The sequence below is a fragment of the Cupressus sempervirens genome, chromosome 1 (genome assembly GCF_028749045.1).
Source record: "Cupressus sempervirens isolate cs-2001-9-10 chromosome 1, ASM2874904v1, whole genome shotgun sequence".
In the NCBI taxonomy this organism is placed as follows: domain Eukaryota; kingdom Viridiplantae; phylum Streptophyta; class Pinopsida; order Cupressales; family Cupressaceae; genus Cupressus; species Cupressus sempervirens.
This window is the reverse complement of record NC_143118.1, coordinates 337,554,675-337,580,069: the sequence shown is the minus strand read 5'-3', so window position 1 is coordinate 337,580,069 and position 25,395 is coordinate 337,554,675. Positions and strand designations below refer to the sequence as shown.

Sequence of the window (25,395 nt, the reverse complement as noted above, 5' to 3'; positions counted from 1 at the left end):
GAACATCGCCATGACCAACCCAGCACTTATCCAAGGTAATATCGGAGAGACCAAGCTGATCGCAAAGAAAGGAGCGGCCAACAGAGAGAGGATCAGATGTAGGAGGGAGTCCACGAACCCAAAGATTGAACTCACGAACCCGCCTCACACGCTCATCTTCAATCTTCCCTTGAACCATCTTGTCAAAAGAAGCTAGAGGCGTAGTGACTGTGTTATTGCAAAGAGCAGCCCAGGACTTAACTTTCTGTTAGGTTTCGGAGATAAGAGAAGAGTACTTTGCTGCTATAACTAATTGTTCCTCTTTGATGGTATCCAGCCCCTCAAGTTGCGTGATAACGGACTGAATATTGGAGAAGGAAATTAGAATTGAGGAAAGCAAAGAGATGGATGCAAGAAACCCCTCCATCCAAAGAAAGTGCTACTTTAAAGAAGGGAAAGGCCACATCATTCAAGGGTAAGGAGGTGCACAAGAAGATCTCTTTTGAATTAGAGGACAACGCAAGTGAGATTTCTTTAGGCTATTTTCCATTGAGTGCTTCTAAAGAAGAAGGATTGTCTTCCCCACCAAATGGCAAAAATGATGAGATGGTTGATATTGAGGATTCCCCTCAAGAAAGTTAGATCCCAAACCCAAACAAAGGCCATACTGAAAGTATTCTAGTCTTCTGAGTTTATGGTCAAAGAGAAAAGCCTAAACCTAGGTTAGGAGAACTGCATCTAATTGATTTTTGGCTACATTGTTGGACGAACAAAATATTCACAAGACCAATTGATAATATTAAAGATCCTATAAAGTGGAAAGAGGAAGAGATGGATGTATGTTTATGTATGTGATCAAATTAGCTTCCATTTGATAATACTATAGTGTCTTTAAGATTTATTCAATAATGAGTGCATGAAACAAATTTTAAATCACTAAAAATCTCTAAATTTCAAGGGTTTTTTTCATTTCATCAAGTTGTAGTTGGGTCATGAATTGAGTCATCCGTTGAGTCTAAGTCAAGCTTGAGTCTAGAGACTCTAGTTGAGACTTTAATTAATAGGGTTGCAAACTAGAGGTCATGGAATGAACTCTTGGTTAAAACTACTAACAAAGAGGATATATATATAGAGAGAGAAAGTTAGGATCAAGAGAGGCTTAAGATACAATGCCACTTTCATTAGGTGACAAAATGCACCAGTTAGAAGAAGGAACACACAACATCAATTCTAAAATGAAAGGAGAAATGAACAACATCATTTGGTATTGTTGTCTCTCCATGATTCTATCAAAAATCTATTAGTATCACAATCCAACATCTAACCTCAGTGTGTCATCAATCAAGGAGGATAAACCAATCACAATCCAAATACCAGCATTCATTGTGTTGGAGCAATGCTACCATGCTGCTAGGATCATGAATGCAAACACTTCCACAAAAAGAGAGATGAAATGGATTGATTGAGATGGAAAATAATGTACAATCAACCTTCTTATAAAGTCAAGGCAAAAGAAAATGAAGGGTAAAGAAGAGGGCATGTGTCCCATTCATGTGCAACAGTAGCTAGAAGCAACTCAACTACCTGACAACTATGTGTAAATAATTATGTAGCCTAGAAAATGATAAAAGACAAATAATATGCCAAAGTGGAACTTAAGCATAGAGTAAATAATAATATACTCTAACACTCCTGTTTAAGTGCAACATAGGGCAAAAATTGCAATATAATAATGAAATGCAAAAAATGATGAGGGGTCTTGACAACTCGGCCATGCTAGGTACCCAAGTACAATGCAATGCAGTGAATCTCTCACAAAAGATGAAAAGGAGAAAACCTCATAGGACAAAGCTCTCCAAAAGAGAAAAGAAACAAGATGCATGGGTGGACTCAATTACAACACCCAAGGACTACATAAATCATGTACAAACAATCAATAATCCCCTTATCGGAAGGAGGAAAGGAGACTTTGTGTATGCCCCCTTGCCCCTCTCCCCCCCAATGAACAATGTCACAAAGATATGTTAAGTGCTTGAAGACAAAACATAGTCCAATATCTATAAAAAAAATTCCCCTTCAAAAGAAGATTCTTCCATCTCAGGTGCAGCTTCTCTTTCAACAAGCTCATCTTCATCAGCTTGTTCCTCGTGTGCCACTAGGTTTTTTTTTCCTCTTCCCTTGCTAGAACCAATTGAACATTGGAAAGATTTATGCCCAATATCTCCACACTTGAAACAGGTACATTTTAACTCTTTGTTCCACTACCTCTCACCTTCTCTTTAGATGATTCTCAAAGTCTAGATCTAATAGTCACCTTGTAGAATTCTTCGTTATACTCCTTAACTATCAAATCCTTTTTCTTTAGATTCTATAGTTTCTTAAACAATTCCAATTCATAGTCCTATGGTATGAACTTGGCCTTAAGTCTAGAAACCATAATTCCCACCTAGTGATCTTAGGTTCACTATTATCTTCTATATCTTTCTGCAATTCTTTCCACCATAACGTAGCATGACCATTCAACTTAGTTTGTGCTAACCTAACCTTCTATGGATCCTTAACATCTTCAAGCTCAAAGTAATCTTCCAACTCTTTAATCCAATCTATCTATTCCTCGAGATGTAATGAACCAACAAAGAAAGAAACATCCATTATGTGACTCTTACCCATTTGTGTCATGCCTCTTAGTTATTTTTCTTAATCTCCAAGGATCTCAACTTCAGGTGTTTCAAGATCTTCTACAACTTCCTCAAATTCATCTTCAATCTCAAGTTTCCTCCTAACCCCTGTTAAAGCATTTCAGATCTCAATCCTTATCTCATTTTTTAATTTCTCTATCATTTTCTCGTCTTCTAGGGTTCATTCTTCTCGGCAACATCCTTGCAAATCTTAGAAAATTCCTTTTCAACTTCCTTAAATTTGGCATTTTGATCACAAGTGTTAATTTCCCTAATACATTCAAGTAATCTGTAAACACCTTCAATCTATCTCAAACAATTGTAATGGCCCTTACCAATAAGCCACTAAAAACCACTAATACTAAACTGTGGAATTTCGTCAAACACTTGGCATGCAAACTAAATACACTGCTGAAAGTAAAATGCTGAATAAAGGAAATTGTTGTGCAACAAATCTACTCAAATAACTGATGTAAAATAGTGCCAATATATTTAGTCAATGATAACCAAATGTTTCTACATATGATATGCGATTTTCATCACAAGGCATTACAACTTGGTACATTACTAATAAACCCTTACTGGCTGAATACAACTGAGAATTTCTTGCAATTACAAACTGAAATGAAAGAACCTGGATTGCACAAATGCTGGAGACTGAATGCTGAAGACGAAATGATGAAATTGCAACTCCGAACTGCCCTCCAATTTGTTGACCGTACGGCTTGCAGGTACAGCCGTATATGTATGGACTGGTACGGCAGCCAGCAAAAATAAATGCTGGAATGAAAGGTGCCAAAAATGATATGGAAATAATCACCAGGCTCCAAAGAAAATTCTCCCAAAAAATAAAAATCAAACTCCCAGCCAATAGCAAGATATGAGCAAAAATGTATGTCTAGGCTGAAAATCGAACCCTGCTAGAAATGTCCAAATAAGCCCAACTTGAAATAGCTGAATACCACTTCCAAAGTGCAACCCTTCAAAGGATATTTCACCTCCTCAGTTATGCAAATCTTTAGGAGACTCCGTTCCCAAAGATCAAATGACAATCTGCAGACCAAGATGGCGCCACAATTGCTCAAAGAGAAAAGTAGTGTAAACTCAAAACTTGGGATGTCCAAATGAGAGGCCAAGCACCCTATTTATTCACATTCCTAAGAAGCCTCTAAGAACTTCTAGAAGTATCCATAAATATTCTTATGAAATCCCTTTATAATGCACTTTTATAAAAAGCAACTTTATAAAATAAAAAGTGCGACTCAACTCAAAATTATAATATTTTGGCCCCGCATAACACAAAATAAAAATATGATAAACCCCATCTCTGCAAGAGCAAATAAGACCATCCAATCCCCAAATAATCATCAAAATGACTCTCTTACCAAAACCATCTGCCTACAAGAGTCCATGATAGGCAAATTAACTGAAAAATAACATGTTACTAAAAAGGGGACATAACAGCAATCTTTGAAAATCACCATCTCGTCCTTCAACTAGTCGACCAACTCCTCATTTTGTACAACCCTCTACAATTGTAGGTCAGAGCTACCTTTTACCACCCCACAACTAGGATATTAGCATTCATAATCTCAGGAACTCGAATTGATCAACCCTATTGCTGAAACTTGGTTTTCATACACAATCAGCAACAAACTCCATCCTGAACCACCTTGCACAAGCCCCTTGTTGATGTAGGTTAGATCCTTGGTTCTGCTACCCCACAAAAAAAATCTACAACTCCGCACGGTCAAGAACTCAGATTTGCAATCAAAGAATTACAAAACTTGTCTGATACCGTTTGACAGAATCAAGGAAAGAGAAATCCCCAAAGGAGATGTCCAGCCTTGCAACTAGAAACATCACAACAGAAATGAAAAAACAACGAACAACGAGCAACAAAAAATAAGAAAATATGATCTTTTGTTATCATCAAGTTCACTTGCAAATGCAAATTATAGATCATTCTACAGACATGCCTCATTACTAAGGACCTAGCCATATATTGGCTCTTTTCATTGCCAATCTTATTGCCTGAATGTTGGCCCAAACATGAACTACTACCCAACTTAAATAAAAAATCGCCATCCAAAAGTTGGCTTATCCGATCGACAATCTCTATGACAAAAAAACATATTACAATAGTATAGGTCAAGACCCAAATCCATAAGAACACTCCCAATTTGATACACCATGACATGCGCATATACATGGAAGTATGCCACGTGTATAATAACATAGAATGATGCGCCATTAGACTTCCCATGACATGGATATCCATCACAAGCCGAATCTTTCCAACTAGCTATTAGAACAAGAAACTAAATATAGGACCAGACCAATCATAAAATAACTTCATCTAGAAACATCAGATCGAGTTGCGAAGCCAGCTATAGGATCTCCATAATGTCTACATCACACCATAGAGATCACGTAAGATAATGGGCACGCTGAACCAATCGCTATCTAAAACGTAGGAAATTGTCCAACTGGAACATAAAACAAACAAACAGAAAGGAAATTTTTTGGGTGATGTAAGATTGCCAACTACCCCTAGATGCTCCTGCATCAAGTTTAGTCAATATATAGGATATTACATGCTCGAGGGAGTTCTTGATGGAGTTGGGTCTAATATAGGATATGCCAGTCATTTTGTAGTTTGTACAATGCCAATCAATGTACATGGAAGACTTCAATTCAATCAAGAGGTAAAGGATGACATGCATTATTCAATTCAATGTGCACTTCCTTTATATGACTGATCAGATTCCAAGCATCTTCACAAAGTCACTGATTGGCTTCACATTGCAAGAACTCCATTATCTTTTTGAAGTTGTAATTAGAGAATAAGGCAAGTGAAGGCTTCTTGCAACATAAGTTTCAGCCAGTAAATTTTTTCTTGGGGAAATTTCAACTAGCGAATGTCATGTTACTCAAGGCCCTCTATATAGAAATTCACGGGTATTTAAAGAGTGGATGTAAATCTCTGTTACTGTGCCTTTATCACTACAGATCATTGCTTTTCAGTCCCAAATTGTAAAATTGGTTATTTTTGTTATTAATCTAATGTGATCTGGTATTCCTTGGGGAATTCCACCTCATTTGTGTTTCACATATTAGCTCTTGAATGTTTGTGAATACTTCTTTATGTTGATCATACAACTCGCCCTTCACTTTCACACAGAGCCTGATCAGAACCATTTATCTATTCAATTACATGATTAAGAATCTTATAACCTATTGAATATCAAAATTATGAGTTGTTTACTATCCGTATGATCCATTCAAGTAACAGGCATTATCAATTCTCAACTAAGTGGAATAAATCTGAGATGCATTTTTAGGGAACAACACAATTTTAAGCAAAATGGGACATATGGTATGAAAAAGTCTGTCGTAATATGAATTAATGACATTTCTTCATAATTCTCAACTACAGTTCATGTCCCTTGGTTTACAACTTCAAGCTTATGAGACATTTTTGTTGAGTCTGGTGACAATGCTGTTTCTAATGCCCTTTTTTGGGTTATTTTCATACATTAGGCACTGAATTCACAGCGACATACTTACAGAAAAGCCAAAGAGATTTACAAGGTTTGTCATATGACAAACCTTTAAATGTGTATGCAAGTCATCACCCTTCTAAAAAGATATGAATAACAAAGTAAATGAAGAATTCAGTTTAAAGCTCAATTTTCCATTGTAGCACTAAATTACGTAACTTTAGAGAAGACAGCTTACAAGAAAAGAAAATCCCTCCAATTTAAAGGTGAAGTGAACATGTAAACATTATTTCACAAAAGAGTTACATTAAAAAAGGTTTTTACATACCATTGTTGATAGCAAGTGTCACAAGAGCACGACGAGAGTAGACTCTAGAATAAACCAAATAATCATAATTGTAATAGCTTTTCCCATCAATTACATACTGCAGGCCATACGATTGATGTCAATCACTACATGTACCACAAAACAGAACTTCCCTAAAAGCTAAGATGCAAGCTTTATTGATTCATAATCATGTGAAGTCATATCAAACCATTCACTTATTGAAAATCATGCATGGAAATATTTTGGTTCATAGTAGTCTGTTAAACTGCAAAAAGAGTAATTTATTAATTTGCAAGGACGGAAACCAGAAATACTACCCATAGAATAGAAAATTTATGCATATAAAATATGAAAAAGGAGTACAACAATGCTAAACCAAAGTTGGAAATCAACTTTAAAAGGAAGATATAGCTTAAGGATTGAGAACTACCAGAATGATTACAACATACAGAAAATGAAGTATACCAAAACCAAAATATATATAAACAAACATTTGTTATGTCGTTTTCTATGCCTTTAAAATCCTAGATGTATGAACAATTGAATATGTGTATTTTTATGCTTGTCGTATTGTTAGCATATTGACTTGACTCTTGCGAGACAATAGAAACAAAACATCATGTATGGTAGAACTGTTATTCAAATTGTAAGGGTAAGCTCATTGAGATTTAGTGTTTTAATTTGTCCTTTGAGAACAGCACGATGAAAAGCATGTAGGGTAGAAAAATTCTTCACATCTGACTAAACCAAAACTAACGAACTTTACAAATATGCACAATACCAAATATTTCAATAGGCGTTTTGCATAAAACGTAAATACCTAAATGACAATTTTTGTCTCAGATGTAGCACCAAACAATCAACAATCTAGGTTGCAACAAGATGTTTTTTGGAAAGGTTAGACACTTCACTCACAAACATGCACAACCTCCTAGTTAAAGAAAATACCAACATTATATCGTAAGTAAACTTTTAAATGGATAACATCAAAGAATGAAAATTATTGGCTAAATCAAAGATGAATATTCTACATCAATAGGAAATGATTAAATGGAAAAACATTGCATGTTTCCAAAAATTACATTTCTACAGCAATACATGAAGTAATTACTTTAACACATAATAGTTCTGAATGCAAAGATTAACAAGGCTACTCAAATTCAATTTAACTCGCAAGATTACAAAGAATGTTTAACAATAACAATTGGATGGTTTCCCTCACACAAGCTTTGGCTCCACTATCCTTCACTGCACATGAACACAGCTTGACTTGAACCTTTGAATGGCAATCTCTATATAATTGGTTGGCCCTCTACAATCAGACATACTTATAACCCTCTAGAGGAAGTTTGTAGGGATCAAAAAATAATATAATAATAAGATTTAAAGTAACCTAACCTTGTCCTTTTGAAAGAGGCAATAAACACTACAATATAGCCTAAAATTAGGTTTCATTTTCTTTGAATCTAATTTTATATCTAGACATAGCTATTGACTTCACTGGGGTGTCATCAATGGTTTACTGTTTGCTTTAAATATTGACGATTGGCATTTAATTTTGGTACTTAGTTGGCTTATTCATTCATCACAATTTTTTGATGGCATTGCCATATGAAAATCACATCCTTCTGCTGTATTTTAACTAAAAAACTCACTAAGCATGATTTTGTTAAGATATCAGAAAATGATTTACAAATTTAGAGTGGCACTGCCACTAGAAAAATGTGAATTATACTCTGCCTTCATTTCCTTTTGCAGGTTCATTAAATCATTGTTAGATCAAGTCGCAACTTAGAGATGTCATTGCCATGTTTAAAAATGTAACCTTCAATGTTTTAAACTTATACTTTCTAATCATGAATTTGTAACCTCATTGCTAGTTGGGTTTCAATTTTCTAATTGTGATGCTATGTAAAAAGTGTGACACCTTTTACTTATTTCCCTTTATATGTGGCTTCTGTTTTCAAGCACATTTTTGGATTGATTGCACCAATATTAAATTGTGCCAAATTGTCACATATAATTTGGAGTTTGGAGAGTTCAATTAATGATTTTCCACTTATAGACATTGTTTTATCTTATCATTGACAGCCCTAAAGACTTCGAATGGTTTCCTTGAACTTGCCCCACCTAGAAAGTGCACTCTTCTAAGACTTATCTCTGAATACTTCCTTGATGATTTCAGATTCAAAGTCTTGACATCTTTGACTCCATTTTTATGCTTGAGCCCCAAAATGGTCAAAAGTTTCTCTGTCTTGCACTTGGCATGGCATAACCTCAAACAACCTACGAGAGGAAACTAGACCAAGACAAAAATATCATGCAACTTGATGAGAGAGAAAATTTAGCAAGAATTGGCAACATGATAAGAATATTGAATTTGAAAAGAATTTCTTTATAGGGGTTCCAGTATTAGTACTAATAGTGGCTCTTTTTGGTTACCATGAAGCAAACTTGGCCATAGGAGAACTTCAACATCTCTAGGGGAACAAGCGTCCAATGTCTTATCTATGGTCATCAAAGTCAAACCTGAACCAAACCTAACCAAGACAAAACAATTAAGCAAGCATATTATGTGCAAAGGAATAAACATTAAGACATCACAATACATAGGAAACAAGACTACCTACCTATGGGCATAAAGTAGACGGTTTATTGAGCTCAAGTAGCAAACCATCCATCTAGGTTGGGGTCTAACCATTGCAGCTCAAATCCAAGTACTTTTTCCAAAAATTTCACAAGGAACCATGTTAGGTGATGGGAACAAAAAAATTATCACAAATTGATTGATGTGCATTTTTTCTAGGCAGTCTTCTTTCATGGGGTAAAACCTTCCAAGAAAGTGGAGACACATTGCCCCCCTTTCAAGGTATTTTGTAGAACCTTTGAGCTACAAAAAATGTAAAAATAATGATCTTTACAAATCTTAATTGACCCTTTTCCCCCATCACTTTGGCATATTTATTCTTGAGCTTGTAATGTCCCTTCTCATAGACTAATTGAAGGGAGAAACTAGCCTATTTAATTCCTGTAAGCTAAATTGGGTCAAGAAGGAAATTAAAATGAAAAGGTAGTTAAATACTTAATTCACTTTAATTAATTTATTAATTGAAGTCACTCAGATTGAATTACTATGCGAGAATTGAAAGTCTCAGAGTTGCAGCCTCAGGAAAGAAAATATGAGGAGAGCATTTCATTAGTGAGACTTATCTACCCTAGATGGTCTAGGAGGACCCACACAAATTTATCAATGGAGTTAATGTTTGCATTCAATTGAATCAGTGAGGTCTTTAGAGAAGAGCAATTTCACACATTCAGAAGTATTTCAAAGTTATTTATTATTTATTTGGTGAATAGGGTCTGGATAAATCTATAAAAACCACAGCTAGAGAACTACAATCCTTAGAAGATACAAGGTGGAATAGGGAGATGCATAAACACGTAGATATGGTATGTGTTGAGTTTTGGTACTTTAACAACATTCCTTTCAATGTGGGAAGTAGTCCTTATTCGGAGAACTAAGTAATGCATTAACAATTGCAGATAAAGGTTTAAGACACATTGTAAAGATTTGTGTGTGAGGTTAGTTAGCTTCGACTAATTAAAAATTATAATAATTAACGTTGAATTTTAGAATAAATTTTTGTTCATTAATTGATAGTAATTTATGTTGAATTTAAACAATTTGTGCTGAAAAAACTAGGCTTTGTAATTCCAATTGTACTCGTAGGTTACTCATGAAAGCAACTAAAAGGGCAAGGTTAATTGTCGAAGAACTAAAAAAATTCAACGAAAAATTACTACTCTATTCTTTCAAATGAGTAGAGGAATGGCAAAAGCTACATTATTGTCAATTTTTTGGCAGCTTAAAATGGTGAGGTGATTTGTCATTTAAATCAGTTGATGCCCCTAGCAAAACAAAAAATACATACATATTGTGTCTAATGTTGGATGAAGTTGTGAAGGAGGTGGGCATAGTGAATGTGGTACGAATCATAACTAATAATGCAACAACATACGTGGCAGTTGGGAGATTGCTCCAAGATAAACATAAGTCACTTTTGGAAACCTTGTGTAACACATCATTTTGATCTCGTTTTGGAGCACATAGACAAACATGATGTGGTTAGACCGGCTGCAGATGATGCAAAAAGCATAATCATTTATCTAAAATCATCTTGGGTCCATAATTTGATGAGAGATTATACTCAAGGAAAAGAGTAGGTAATATCAGGTGTCACAAGGTTTGTAACAATTTTCCTAACGGTGCAAAGAAATATTGATCTATTGACTTCATTGAAACAAATGTTAGTATGTCAAGAATGGTTACACTCATCTTATTCAAAAAATTGTGAAGGATAGAGGGTTACAAGTATAGTCTTAAACAACAATTTTTTATATAGAGCTACAAAGATGGGCATTAAAACTCAATGGGCTATAAGGTTGATGAGTCTATTCCATATAATTAAAAGAGGACTTCTTGGTGACCCTTTCTTGTCTTTTGCACTTCCTGATGGAGTTTTCTTTCTTCAATACTTTCTTTGGATATTTTCCTTGGCCGTTCATCTCTAAGTGGTTGATGACCCATCAATCAATATGTGAATCCATTCTCAAGCACAACTAGTTTGTTGAGTTTATGATCAATCCACCACTTTGTAAAATCCAAGATTAGCTTAAACAATATGTTAAATTTTGTGACCTCCTTCCTTTTCCATTCACATTGATAAACCACCCTTTCTGAATTGAATCCTTTTTGCACAACAATTGAGTCTTCCTTGGCCTGATCAAGTACTTGGAATATGCTGCATTATCTGATTCAGAGGAAATCCTATATACGTGCTCTTTCTAATTCCATTCTCATTTGTGGCACTTGCCCAAAAATCCTCGAGGTGCACTTGATGTTGGTATTTTGATCCTACTACTGATTTGATTGTGTTGTAGGGATTAAAATCAAATCTTTTCGAATAAAGTGGCATATGGAAGAAGTGGAGTCCCTCTGATGATCTCTCTTGTACCTTTAGAATGGACATATCTCACTTTTTCCTTCTTCTGTGTAAATTGGGAAATACAATCCCAATTTCTTCCCCTTATGAATCTTGTCATAAACTGTAAGTTGTCGAGTAAGCTCCAACAAGACCAACTTATCCATCGGGTACCTAAGAAGCTTGCATGGCCCGAAAGAAAACTCTTGAACTTGGATGGATGAAAAGGTAGGAAATTGAATGAACCAGGCTCCATAATCTTCTACCGACTTCATTGCTCCAATTGACAATCTCATGTGCATCCTCTTTTTTAGGGTCTTGACGATACACAAGGAAAAGACATCATTAACTCTAACATAGTCATCCTTGGAATGCAGATGCAATTTTGGGTAGCATTCATGAACTTTCAATTGTTGAGTTCCACTACCAATCGACCCTTTACATCTCAATCCATCATACTTCTTCATTTGAGCTAGCATACAGATGGCATAGGAGCTCATATAAAATTTCATCTACTCCAAATTTATCATTTGTTCATTTAGGTTGTTGCTGATAAGTCCAACCCAATCTTTAGATGAAGTTATCAAGTCATGCAATGCCCTTTCACAAATGAAGACACCCAAACCTTCAAGCCACTTGCTGAAAGCCAAAACCAAAAGAAAAGGCACATAACCCAAAACCACCTTAGAATACTAATTTAGTGGGGAAAAAACCTAAACTAACAAAGCAAAAACAACCTAAACTACGGAAAGCTAAAATTCCCATAGGGAAAGTGAAGCGATAGAACAAAAGAAAGAACAACGGACCTAAGAAGCTTGCATGGCCCCAAAGAAAACCCTTGAACTTGGATGGATGAAAGGTAGGAAATTGAATAAACCAAGCTCCATAATCTTCTACCAACTTCATTGCTCTAATCAACAATCTCATGTGCATCCTCTTTTGTAGGGTCTTGACAATACACGTGGAAAAGACATCATTAACTCTAACATAGTCATCCTTGGAATGCAGATGCAATTGTGGGTAGCATTCATGACCTTTCAAATGTTGAGTCCCACTACCAATCGACCCTTTACATCTTAGTCCATCATACTTCTTCATTTGAGGTAGCATATAGATGACATAGGAGCTCATATAAAATTTCTTCATCTACTCCAAATTTGTCATTTGTTCATTTAGGTTGTTGCTGATAAGTCCAACCCAATCTTTAGATGAAGTTATCAAGTCATGTAATGCCCTTTCGCAAATGAAGACACCCAAACCTTCAAGACACTTGGTGAAAGCCAAAACCAAAACCAAAAGAAAAGGCACATAACCCAAAACCACCTTAGAATACTAATTTAGGGGGGAAAAAACCTAAACTAATGAAGCAAAAACAACCTAAACTACGGAAAGCCAAAATTCCCATAGGGAAAGGGAAGCGATAGAACAAAAGAAAGAACAGGGGACACCAAAATCCTCTCAAAACTAAAGGCGAGCGAAACACACCCAAAAAGGAAACCAAAACAAGAACAAAAGGGAAATTATGTAGAAGGATAGGCTTTTGGAAAGAAACCTAAGGTCAAAAATAATGCTTGAGGATTTGTCCATCAACAGGCAATGGGACTTCCTTTCTATTGCCCCACTTTTTGTTTTCTAACTAGTTGGCAAAAGTGAGTATTGTTTAGTAGGAAAAGTGATTGCAGCCCTTGATCGTATTTGAGTCTAGGTCTAAGCCCCTAAGGTTAGGTGATCTCTATCAGATTTTCCCTTTTTACCTTCTATTTTCCTCTTGTCAGGTGGGTGTTTATTTTATCGTGTACAAGTCAGGTAAGTTAGTACCTAGTCCAATAGAGATCGAATTTTCTCATTTGATGATCAATCATGTCTCATATTTGCTCATGGCATGCCACTCTTCAATAAACAAGCATTGGTAGAAATTTGAAAAACATCTCCTCCGCAGATTTCATACCCATGAAGGTGATTTTCCGTAATAACAACTTAAAGACATGTATGTATTAGAAACATGCAAAGGCGAAGGGTTCTAAGCTAAAAAAACATTTGAATCTAAGTTAAGATCTCCAAGCATTGTTCGGATTCGCTGATACTCAAATATTTAAGCCTCGGCAGAAAATCTAAAGTTGTCTTCTCCTCGGCGGGTTTTCAACCCATGAAGACCGTTTTCCGCAAGACAGCTTGAGGCGAAAAACAAAATGTTTTATGACTCTTAAATAGGTCCTCACACCTCAGCCAAGCATTCCCAGGTTCCAGAAATGTTGTTATTGAAGATTTGATTTAGAAGGAAGCAGCGGCAAAAAAATGGAAAACGTCTTCTCCTCAGCGAGTTCTCAACCCATGAAGATAGTTTTTCGATTTTTCAAGGAAATCAAGTTAACAATTAAATCCAATCCCCGTATTGGATGCGGAGCATGTCAGGATGATATAAGAATGGATAGAATCATTAAAGATGAAGAAAAATAGCAAGGATCTCATCTAGCGGATTTTCCTCAACAGGGTAGCCTAATGGTAACTTTCTGAAACTTAAAGGAAAACGGAAAAGTAGGTAGTGGAAATATAGAAAGTTACCATTGAGTTCAATGGAATGGTGAAAAGACCTCTAGATGTCCGTTGAACTCTTGCATTTACTATCCAACGGGTATTTCCTTAAATTCATTCGTGCGGCATGAATTCTGAAGATCAACGGATGAATTGAGGCTCTCATATATAGATAGATAAGCAGTTGAATAAGTTACTACTTTTCTTTGATGTTTCTTTCTATCCATACATATAACTTTTGAAAAACCTGTGACTGTTGCATTCTTTGTCTCATTCACTTTCTCAATTCAAAATCTCGTTCACGAACTCATGGCAACCAAGTTCACGGGTTTTGATGGGTTAACTGGGATCAAGTCCGCATTGCAAAACTTCACAGATACTTCTCTTCGCTTCTTTGATATGGCAAACTTCCAAAAAAGGTTGAGAGCTGAACGAATTCATCCCATCATTGAGAAGCTCTAAGGATGCGGTTTAGTTGAGGCAGTTGGTGTCCCGGTCGCGGTCCAAGCCCCAGAGTTGATTTATGAATGCATTCATCACTACAACCCAGAAACCAGAGAAATTGTGCTACCTGATGATACAATGCTAATCTCAATAGATAGGCAAACAATGGTGAACTGCCTTCGGGTGCCAGAGCAAGAGGAGTTCTCCGATTTAGACTTTAGTGGAGCCGTCTTAGAATTCTCAGCTAAAAAGATGATTTGGAGGAAAGAAATCATGAGGACATGGTTCCAAAAACTGCGGAGTGATAAGAGTAAAGTTCCCAAAACCTTGTTCGGGAGAAACCTTAAGCCAGAAATCATTGATATTTTGGACCTATTGCATAGGTTGAAAGGCGAGGTAGAGGCTTTGAATTTCGTTGAGCAGTATTTCTTTTTAGTTCAAGTAATTTGCTCAGATACCCAATACATTGACTAGGCTCAAGAGGTAAGTGAAATTCTGTCCAATGCTCTCCGAGCAACCAAGTTCTATAATACATTCTATATGTCTTCCTTCTTGATTTACATGTTGGCCTCATTGCAATTATGACCTGGCCTCCCAAGATTAGAAACTTTCCCTAATGATGTTAAATCTTATGAATTCTATCCATGTCTACAGTTACAGAATAGTTAATCAGATTATGTTAAGGTGAATGATGCATTTACAATGAGGATTTGCAAGGAGCTACTAGGATGCCTGGAAAGGAGATTTAGCCTAGAAGCCATGGTTGCCATTAGTCAATTTGGATGTTTCTTCATTCAATTCTCATCATTTTCGTATTTGTGTCTTGTAGCATTTGACGAATTCCCCTTAAAGCTACCAAGGTGTCCAAGCGACATGATCGTGTTGATTGAGATCATAAGACAAGCCTTACAAGTGAATATACTGAGCGGGAGTTTGAAGAAGAAAGGATATGAATTCCCCATGAAAGTCGGAGCCTTCAGCTGCGACACTTGGTCTGACGCCAAAAAACATGATGAAAGTGTTCGAGAAGAAATATAAGCTGGACATGTATGAAGTCCTAAGGCCCATGTTTGACCCGAATGGGTATGCCAGAGATGTCTTGCAAATAGGGAACGTGATAAAGCACATCACTACCATTGAGGACTATTGGACCAACTGCAAAGACAAGTTTGAGAGTTGTGATCAAGCCTTTGCCAGACTAACAGTCGACCAACTAAAAATGTATAAGATTAACATTAATTTAGAAGGAGTGGAAGATGACGGTCAGAACATGTATAGCAACACTTACTTGGCTAAGGAAAGGAGTACTCCAATAAGTTCAGAACCTTACAAAGTTGTGGAAGACCTAGATATGATGATGGCTAGAATCTACAAGAGAACTGGAAAATGGGTCGAGTAGACCATGGCACGGCGAAGCAGGAGCAAAGGTACGACCGCCCAAACATTTTTGAATGTAGCTACAGCCTCCTCTTCCCAAAGTGGTGGCTCAGGCACAATCTTGTCTATCACTCAAGGGCTTGCTCAATTGGCCAATGGATGTGACCAACCTCCTGACAAGAATATCCCCCTTGATAAAACTTGTCAGGATGGTTTAGTACTAGTGATCGGAACTGAAATGGAGGCTAAGAAGAAGGCAAAGGAATTGAGGGACAGCGCAATTATGGTAGCCCTCTCACCCTATAGCACTCTGGTCCCATCTGTGAATGTCGCACTACTCCTACCAAGTAGTCCCAAAATACAAGTGGTGGACCTTGGAGATGGTGAAAGCAGAAAAAGCGAATCTACCAAGTCCAAGAGCATAGTTTTGTTCATAGTTCTTCAGCTTCCTCAACTCATATGCAACAACTTGATCCTCTTGCTTTAGTACACCTCCTAATCCCTTCCCTGGATGCATCGATTACAACCATAAATTCCTTTTGGAGGTCTGGTACTCTAAGTATAGGTGCAGTAGTTAACTTCTCCTTCAAGTTCTCAAAGGTTGTCTAACATTTCTCGATCCAAATAAATTTCTTCCCCTTCTTCTGTAGTGAAGTGATCAGGTAAGCTATCTTGGAAAAATATCTAGCAAACTTCCTATAGAATCCTGCTAACCCCATGAAGCTGTTGATTTCTGTTGGATTCCTAGGTATGGACCATTCCTTGATTGCCTTGATTTTTGAAGGATCTACAACTATCCCTTAAGCTGATATAATGTCTCCTAGATATTGGATTTCCTTTTGATAAAAGGCACATTTAGACAACTTTCCGTATAGCTTATGTTCTCTCAACCTTTGTAGAATTTTATTTACATGTTCTTGATGTTCTTTTTCATTTCTTTAGTAGATCAGAATATCATCTATAAAGACCAATACAAACTTATCCAAACAGTCTTGAAAAATACTATTCCTCAGGTTCATGAAGGCTACTGGGGCATTAGTTATCCCGAAGGGTAATACCATAAACTCATAATGCCCATATCTAGTTCTGAATGTAGTATTGTGGATATCTATATCCTTGATGCGGAGTTGATGGTATCCCGATCTTAAAGTCAATTTTTGAGAATACTGTAGCAACTTTCATTTGATCAAACATATCGTTAATTCTAGGAAGTGGCTACCGATTCTTGATGGTGACCTTATTGAGAATCCTATAGTCTATACACAGTCTCATAGTCTTATGCTTCTTCCTGACGAACAATATCGAGGCTCCCTAAGGTGAAACACTGGGTCAACTAAGTTTATTATCTAACATATCCTGCAATTGCAATTTTAGTTCCATCAATTCAGTGGTGGTCATCTAATAAGGAGCTCGGTATATAGGTTTTTCCCCAGGTACTAAATCTATTGTAAAATCAAAAGCTCTAGATGGAGGTAGTCTGAGAAGTTCTTCTACAACCACATCCCAAAATTCACTAGATATGGATATTAGTCTACAAACGATCCTTCTGATTTATCCCTTATTTCTCCATCCTCCAAGCTATTTCTATTTCCTCCTACATCTTCAATTTTAACTACAAAAATCTTGCATCCTTTCCTTCCTCATCTCTTGAGTTGCATGGCGGATATCTAATGCGATTTGTTTTCGTGCAGAACTCCCTTAATACTCATAGGATTGCCTTGATCATCCAAACATTTTTCAATCTTGGTAAGATAGTCAACCTTGGCCTTGTGCTCACTAAGCCAATTAATGCCTATGATGATGTCATAGGACCCAAGAGGTGCTACATACAGGTTTAATTCTATAGAGAATTTTGGAAAGTCAACCCATGCCTCAAACAGACACTGCTCTACCTTAGCCTTTGACTAGTTTGCATACTCGACCGTCCATGGTTTTTCCATGTAACTAGACCTCTTTGGAAATCTACGTAACAATTTTGGAGATATAAAACATTCTAAGGCTCCGGTATCAATTAATATAGAAATAGGGCTTCCATTGATCTTACCCGGAGTTTCGATTAGGCCTAGTTGTTTTTCTTGCCAGTTGTCTAGTGTTGCATGTATCCTTTGTTGGTAGACATTCTACTATGGTGGTAGTGGTGGCCAAGGTGGTTGGTTGGTGTTTGCCTTACTAGGACATTTATTGGCATAGGGATCCCCACCACAATTATAGCATCTTGTTGGTGGTCCTTTCCTTTCATTGCCTTTGTCATTCTTATTTGTATTGGGGTCACCATGAATTGTTTCTTGTGGGATCCAGAATTTGTCCTTTCTAAATTCCGACTTGTTTTCCTTTTATTATATTGAATGGAATCGTCTCTTTTTATTTGATTTTCTTGTCAAACAACCTTTTCTAGGGCTTCTTCCATGGTTCAAGGAGTGAGAACATCAACAGCTTCTCTAATTGATAAATTTTCTCATCTTCAGATTCCTATCTTGCTGATATGGAGGTATGTACCTCAACAGAAGGGTGATTTTTCGCCAATATTTGTGTACAGACATATCCCCTTGCTTAAGGTTCTGGAAGTCCAACAACTTTTGGTCGTAGAAGGTTTGGGGTAACCAACAGTTCTTAAAGATGACCACGAGCTTTTCCCAGGTAATCTCAGTTGTCTTAATATTCAATTCAACTTTGGTGTTTACCCACCAAGTAGCAGCTTCCCCTGAAAAATGGTATATTCTCCAAACTGCCTATGAGGTTTCCAAGAAATTCCTAATCTCAAAATATTGTTTTATTTCTGTCAACCAAGCTTTTGCATCCTCTCTAGATTTAGAACTAGAGAATTTGGAAGGTTTGATCTTTTTAATATCTACGGATAAGTCACTAACTATTTTAAGTTTCTTCTGTTTCTCAGTTTGGATAGGTGAGGCTTGAGTGTTTCTCTCGGTATGTAAAGAACTTTCAAGGTTTGTCCTGGGAGGGAGCGAGGATTGCATTTACTCTTGAATTTGCCCAATCTGGACTGCCAAATTGTTCATTCTTTTCTCCATATTTTCTGACTTCGTTTGTGTGTCTGGCAAAACCTGAAGTAGCAGATCCATAGGAGGGAGCTGATTATTCTCATTAGTCATTTTATGGTCTGTGACATTCCCATTGTTGTTCATGTTTCTTAATTATTTCGGCCTGAAAGTAAATGCAAATTCTTAAGTCAATTCTTCCAGTTTATACAGATATATTTATATACATTTTTTCTAAGAAGAGAAGAAGGAAAAACACAAGATTAGACAAGATTGCGACTACTTTATTTATTCAACAAAAACTCTCAGCTACATTTGTAACAGCTTTTATTTACAAAATTTCCCTCCTCTGAGGGTGCTACATTCAGATTATAGATTCAATCATTCCGAATGTTTATTTTGGGGTTCCTGTTCAATTTCAGTTTTATACATAACTTGCACCATCCAAGTTCTATGGAAGTGCATAACGGGTTAGCCTAGCAGCCGTTCCAAGCTTGGATAAGTTTGTTTCTATAAGTTGCCTTCTTGGCAGGAGTCCATCTGACCCTTTCCTTCCTCATTCGTTGCAGAGCTTGTTTTAAAGTTTCATCATGTCGAGGCATGGAACAATAGGAATAATCATAGTTTGGCATGTTCTTAATCAAGTATGGAAATATGGTATGCCACACCTTCTTGCAAGGAAACTTTCATGTATACATTTTGTTACATTTAAATCTAAAGAACATCTCAGTTTTTACTAGTTTTCTAGGTGATGTGCCCGAGGTTCAGTGTTGAACCCAACGCTCTGATACCATATGTAACATATCAAAATACTAGACTGAAAATAGATACTTAATTCTGAAATTTGTAACTTGAACAAATAACCAAAAGAATGTAAAACAATTAGGAAAAGTAATACACATAACCATATTACCAAAGTAAACATATTTTACACTTTACAATCCATTTCATGTGAAGGTAACTGAATTAGTTTTCAAAACTGAAATAACTAAATAAACTGATTTCTATAACAATTCAAGAGAATCTAAATCATTTCAATATATTCTACAAATTATACAATAATTACTATAAATGAACTTGCAAGAAAGGATCCAAAAAAGCATACTGAAAATATCTGAAAATCTCTACATCTTTCAAACATTTTGCTCAAATTACAAACGTGGTCTTCTTTGTGTCATGAAAGTACTGTGAGATTCCATCTATATAATGATGTATTTCCTTGCCATGTCTTTGAAAGCATAATCCATGGCTCACTAAAAATCAAACTCTAACATTGATCAAACCAAAAGGCATTCTCTCTTATAAGAAAGCATGCCCCACTTGGTTGTCAATGCAGTTTTTACTCTATCTTCTTCTACCATCACCTTGTTATATCCAGAATAGCCATTTAAAAATGACATCATTTCAAAACCGTTAACAACTTGCATCACTTCACCCAGCGATGGCACTAGATAGTTGTCCTCTGAAACTCTTCAAGATTTCGAAATGCATGCACAACCTTATCTCTTTGTTCTTCTTTCTGACACAAACTAGTGGTCGACCCATGTTAAGTGTCGAACGAGAAAGATGATTCTTGCTGATAACAACTTCTGCACTTTCTGGTATATCAATGGTTCTAATAGTGGATTTATCTATCTCTGCCTTTGTCGGAATAGCTTGTTGTCTAGCTTCAGTGGAATTAATTATGTAATTAGGGAAGTGTCATATGTCTTTAAATCTTCATACCCCACGCAATCACTTCTGATAATTCCTTCAAAAGCTTCAAGATTTCTTCTCTATCTATAGGAGTACAAACCTTCCGAATTAAAACATTCTTGACATTTTCTTTTGCTCCCAAGTTTAAGTTTTTGCATTCCCCTCCTTCAATGGTTTGGTACTTGAGGGCACTTACCCTGTTTGCATAAACAATTCTTTCTAGTTCTTCATTCCCTTAGGAACGTCGTTCATGCTTAGATTCATTATTTCATCAATCTCAAACTAAGATTGTTGTTGTTCTCCTTTGTTGATCACTTGTGCTTCAAAGATCCTCAAGCTTGTTAGAAAATCGAGGATGGCATCGAAGTTAGTTCAACTAAGAATTTCTTGAGACAATCCATAACCAACAGTTCCAACGAACTTGCAGATTGAGCAAGAGAGTTTACTAGAGGATTGTTGTTCGACTTATTTTTTTAATGTTGAAAGCATCAAAGCTTTCAATTAGGTCTGAAACTTTGTTGTGATAATGACCTAATCTTTTATTATGGCATGTATATTGTTTTCAAACTTGTCCAACCACTATGTCTGAATCTCCACACACATGCAAGATTTTGGCATCAGTCTGGATAGTAAGAAGCAATCCAATGACTAATGATTCATATTCAGCTAAATTGTTTGTACACGAGAACTACAATCTATCTGCTACCAAATTAGTTTCTCCAGTCGAGCTGATGAGTTTAACACTGGCTCCACTTGCTTTCTTTGACTCGGATCTATCAAAAGATAGCGTCCAAATTTGATAGTCTGAGTACTTTGTCTGTTCCCAAAACTGTAGATTGGAATCCTACAAGCCTTGACAACTCGATGTTGGGATATCCAACCAGTTATAGTCAATTTGACAAGACCAATAGATTCAATTCAAGTCTTTTGCACTTCTGGATCTGCAAAGCCAAGACAGGTGTATACCCATCATGAAAAAATCACTTAAGTCCAAGATGATTATAATAGATTGATTTGAATATGAATGCAATGAAAGTTTCTCAAATGGCAAAGATTACTGAAAACTGTAAACTTGCAAATTACAAATTAATAACAAAAGTAAATGATTGTATAAAAGTGAGTGCATTTTAAATAAAGAATAATTATTATTGATTATTGCAACAAATGAATATATTAATTCTTCAAAGGAAAAATATGAAATAATTGCCAGCGTATGGATTTTGAATCATGAATAATATAAAGAACAGTGTTGAAATTAAAAGGGCGATACAGTCCATATTATAAGTTTAAAATGTACAACTTTATAAAATTCTATGCACATCAACTATAAATAATTTAGTAATTAAGATGCGACAGATCAAATATATGGATGCAATTTTACAAGTCTAGAATGTATTTTAACTCCTGTGGTTTGGAGACAAACCAAACATAGATATAGAAACAATTAAATATTTCATTATATCTATGATGATCGATTTTAAAATGCTATAATTGATCTCATCCACTCATCTATCATAAAAAAAAATTATAGAATTTTTTAAAAATTATAATGGACGAAACTCTATAATATTTCCAACTCTAAAGCCGTAAGCAAATAAAATAAAATAATTACTTCTTACTGGTTATGCGAAAAATTGAAATACAATGAGGACACTCATTGTTGCTGCTCAATCCACTATAGTTCGATTCAATAATCGCATATAAAAATATTTATTCAATGATCCAAAATTCAGAAGCTTAGTTCAAAAATACATTTTTTTACTAATGCAAGAATAATATATCAAAGTGCATAATAGCTTGAGTATGTAAAGACTTTAGGAAATTGTATATGTATATCAAATCTTTGAATTATGTCTTTTGCTTCCATATTTATAGAATTAGAAGGGTGTCTGGTGCCTTTCAAAGCATTGCACCCTTTGACAACAAATAACCAACCAAAATAAAACTGAACATGACCAACCGTTTAATGAATTTGTGCCTTATATTTCCAGTGGAAATAAAAATCAGTCTGAACAGTTTGCAAATAAGCTTGAATCCCCATGCTCCAAATTCACACAGGTTCTTGTTCCTTGCTTGTATACCAATTAAACCTTATTCTTGCACAAACTCCTTGACTGAATGACTTTTCCATGGAATCTCTTTTGATGTGGAATCCAGGCTGAATCAACCAATCACCCCTTCGGTGTGATGATTCGCTTTGTATCTATATTTGTCACTTCTCTTTCCAATATGTATTCCATACATGCCCAATGCTCCACAATCCCTGTCCTTCCTCAACTGCTTAAGAACCTGCAACAACACAAAGTTGTAATAAGTATTGCAATTCAAAACATATGAATTGACTTCTTGTGTAAATATCTTAGTGTCAAACTCCTGATGAAAGATTTCTAGTTATGCGCATGGATGCTTCAATCGCCTTCATACTTTTCTATCAGTGGAATAGTAACTATGCCACGATAATGATCTTTAGACTTTAATCACATATCCTTTGGAAACAAATACTCGAATATATGAAGCTCTTTGTCTTTTGTCACAAGACTCGCATACTCCAATCGATGATATCTTTGGTGTTTTCTCTAGGAATGAATGATGGCATAAAACATTCCTTAAATAAAAACGACTTTACACAACTGTTAGTTCAGGATTTTTCAGAGTCACCATTTCTTTTAATATATAATTTTCTGATTTACTCCTTAAATTGTCTATTTTTGAACCATTGGCTCTGCCTCTTGTCGGTCTTTTTGAGATGCAATAAACAATTTTCAATAGCTCATTTAGAGACCTTATCCTAAGAGTGCTTTACTCCCTTTCTTTGCCTATTGTTGATCAAGTTTGACCATTGAAATCTCAACACCAAGTACACGGTTGTTATTAACTCAAGAGGTTCACAGTTTCTTCAAGTAATAGTGAACCACTTTGTACCACTCTCGAATGGTACAAAGCATTCTTGAACCTCTTGTACCCCTTGTATCTGGTTCAATAGTTTGGCGGTTCCTTTAGTTCAACCAGTTTGTGATTCTCACGCAACACTTGTTGGCGGGCCCTGCCTGGATGTGATGCGAAATTCAAGGAGAAGTTGCACTACAGTTGAACGTCATTCCAGAATTGATACGCTCGTGTGCAATTTAATCATTTGCAGAAAGGTGACGGATGGTTAATATTTTGAGATTAGGACATCATTAATAATTATGCTGAGATATGGGTTTATGGATTCAGCACATGTAAAAGCAAAATATCATTTGGGTTTCTTGCTTGGTAATTAATGCTAAAAGCTGTAATAGTCCCATCTCCCCTTTTTCACGGCATGTAAAGGTTTATTGTGTCTGTCTCATAATTAATGCCTTGTTTTGTAATTTATATGAAGTGAATTATTTCCTGCAAAGAGACGCTTAAGTTTCATCAGGTAATTTAAACGCTAGCTGTAGGAGTCGAGAGAAAGAGTCATCTTTCATAGTTGCCATAGTTGATGTTCACCAAGTAACTTTCATACTACCCATTATTGCATTTCATCTTTTGATAAAAAGGATAGTGACGGTTTTCTTTTATTTTCAAAAGGCGAGATTCTACGTCATGAAGTCCACTTTGCATATGTTTGGGAATACTCATAGTCTATATAGCAAGTCACCCATCATATCAAATACAAATCTCCTGGGGGTTAATATAGAGGGAATAACAAAGAAGCTATGCGAAAGGCTTTCAGAACCCTTTTCCAGTAAAGTCCTGGATTGTAATTTTATTATGGCCTCAACTTTTCCACCTACCTATCCTTGTTCGTAATTGATCCAAGAATGTATCCAAATGTATGATGTGCCCAGTAATAACATTTTGGAAACGGATGGAAGCGTGTTGTTAAGTATTACCAAAGAATCTATGTCAAATTTGTTTCGTCTTGAAGAAAAAGAGTTTGCTAACATGACCCCTACATCGTCCTTGGTGAAATTTTCAGCAACTCCAGATGTCTATAGAAATGCCATTGCAAGAAGTTGGATTGTGTCATTCTACAAAGGTGGTTCTAGGTTGCCAAAAACCCTTAAGAAAGATCATATGTCCCCACGAGTTCATGACATAATAGTTCTGCTACATAGGATATGTGGTTCTCCAGATGTGAGTATTTTTAAAGACTGAACGTATTTCTATATTCAGATAGTGTTGGAAGGGTTACAGTTTTTGGATTGGGCTGAGTTAATTGCTAGCTCTTTGAGAAATCAGCTCAAGGGGACTCTGAACTTAAAGAAAGATTTCTATATGTCCTCATATTTGATGTACATGTTAGCTAGTACCCAAGATTTGCAAAACTTACCCCATGAACCCTAGATTGAAGGTATCACTGTCTACAATTATTGCCCTATGTTGCACAACGACAAAGCCATGGGAAATTTCAGAAAAGTCCATGATATTTTCTCTGGAAAGCTATATTTTGAAATGAAAGGTTCTCTTCATCGTAGAATTTATCATGAATCTCAGAAGCTTGTTCAATGCTATGGGAGTATATACATTCAGTATCCTAAGTTTACTTACCTAAGGATAAGAGGCTTTGATGATGAACCTATGCAACTCCCCAAATATGCTTTTGACTATCTTATATTAGCAGAGGTGTCTCAGCAATTAGTTGCTATCGTAAATAAGTTTTCCACTGAGGAGGCATCGGATATTATTTTCCCACTTAAATTAGGCAAACTAACCTATAAGAGTATGGAAGATGCCATATGCACAGGTTCAGACTTAGTTAATTTTTGTTTTGGCTTCTATCATGCTAGGTGTGATTTTGATAATAAGGGGATATTTCTTAGCTTGTTTGGAACCAATGTTAAGTTTGTGCCTACACATAATGTTGATGATTTCTGGGAAGATTGTACCAGTGAACTGGAAGTATGGGGAAGA

The 25,395-nt window shown here is 36.0% G+C and overlaps 1 protein-coding gene across 2 annotated transcripts in view; it reads right to left on the bottom strand.

Annotated features, from left to right (window-relative positions):
- The window catches only part of LOC149577578 (photosynthetic NDH subunit of lumenal location 1, chloroplastic-like), a 199,430-nt gene that overhangs the window by 68,783 nt on the left and 105,252 nt on the right, over positions 1-25,395 (bottom strand). For both annotated transcript variants that reach the window (XM_089824429.1, XM_089824439.1), the window contains exon 7: positions 6,489-6,585. In XM_089824429.1, the coding sequence (XP_089680555.1) occupies positions 6,489-6,585 (97 nt within the window). The remainder of the gene's footprint in view (positions 1-6,488; positions 6,586-25,395) is intronic.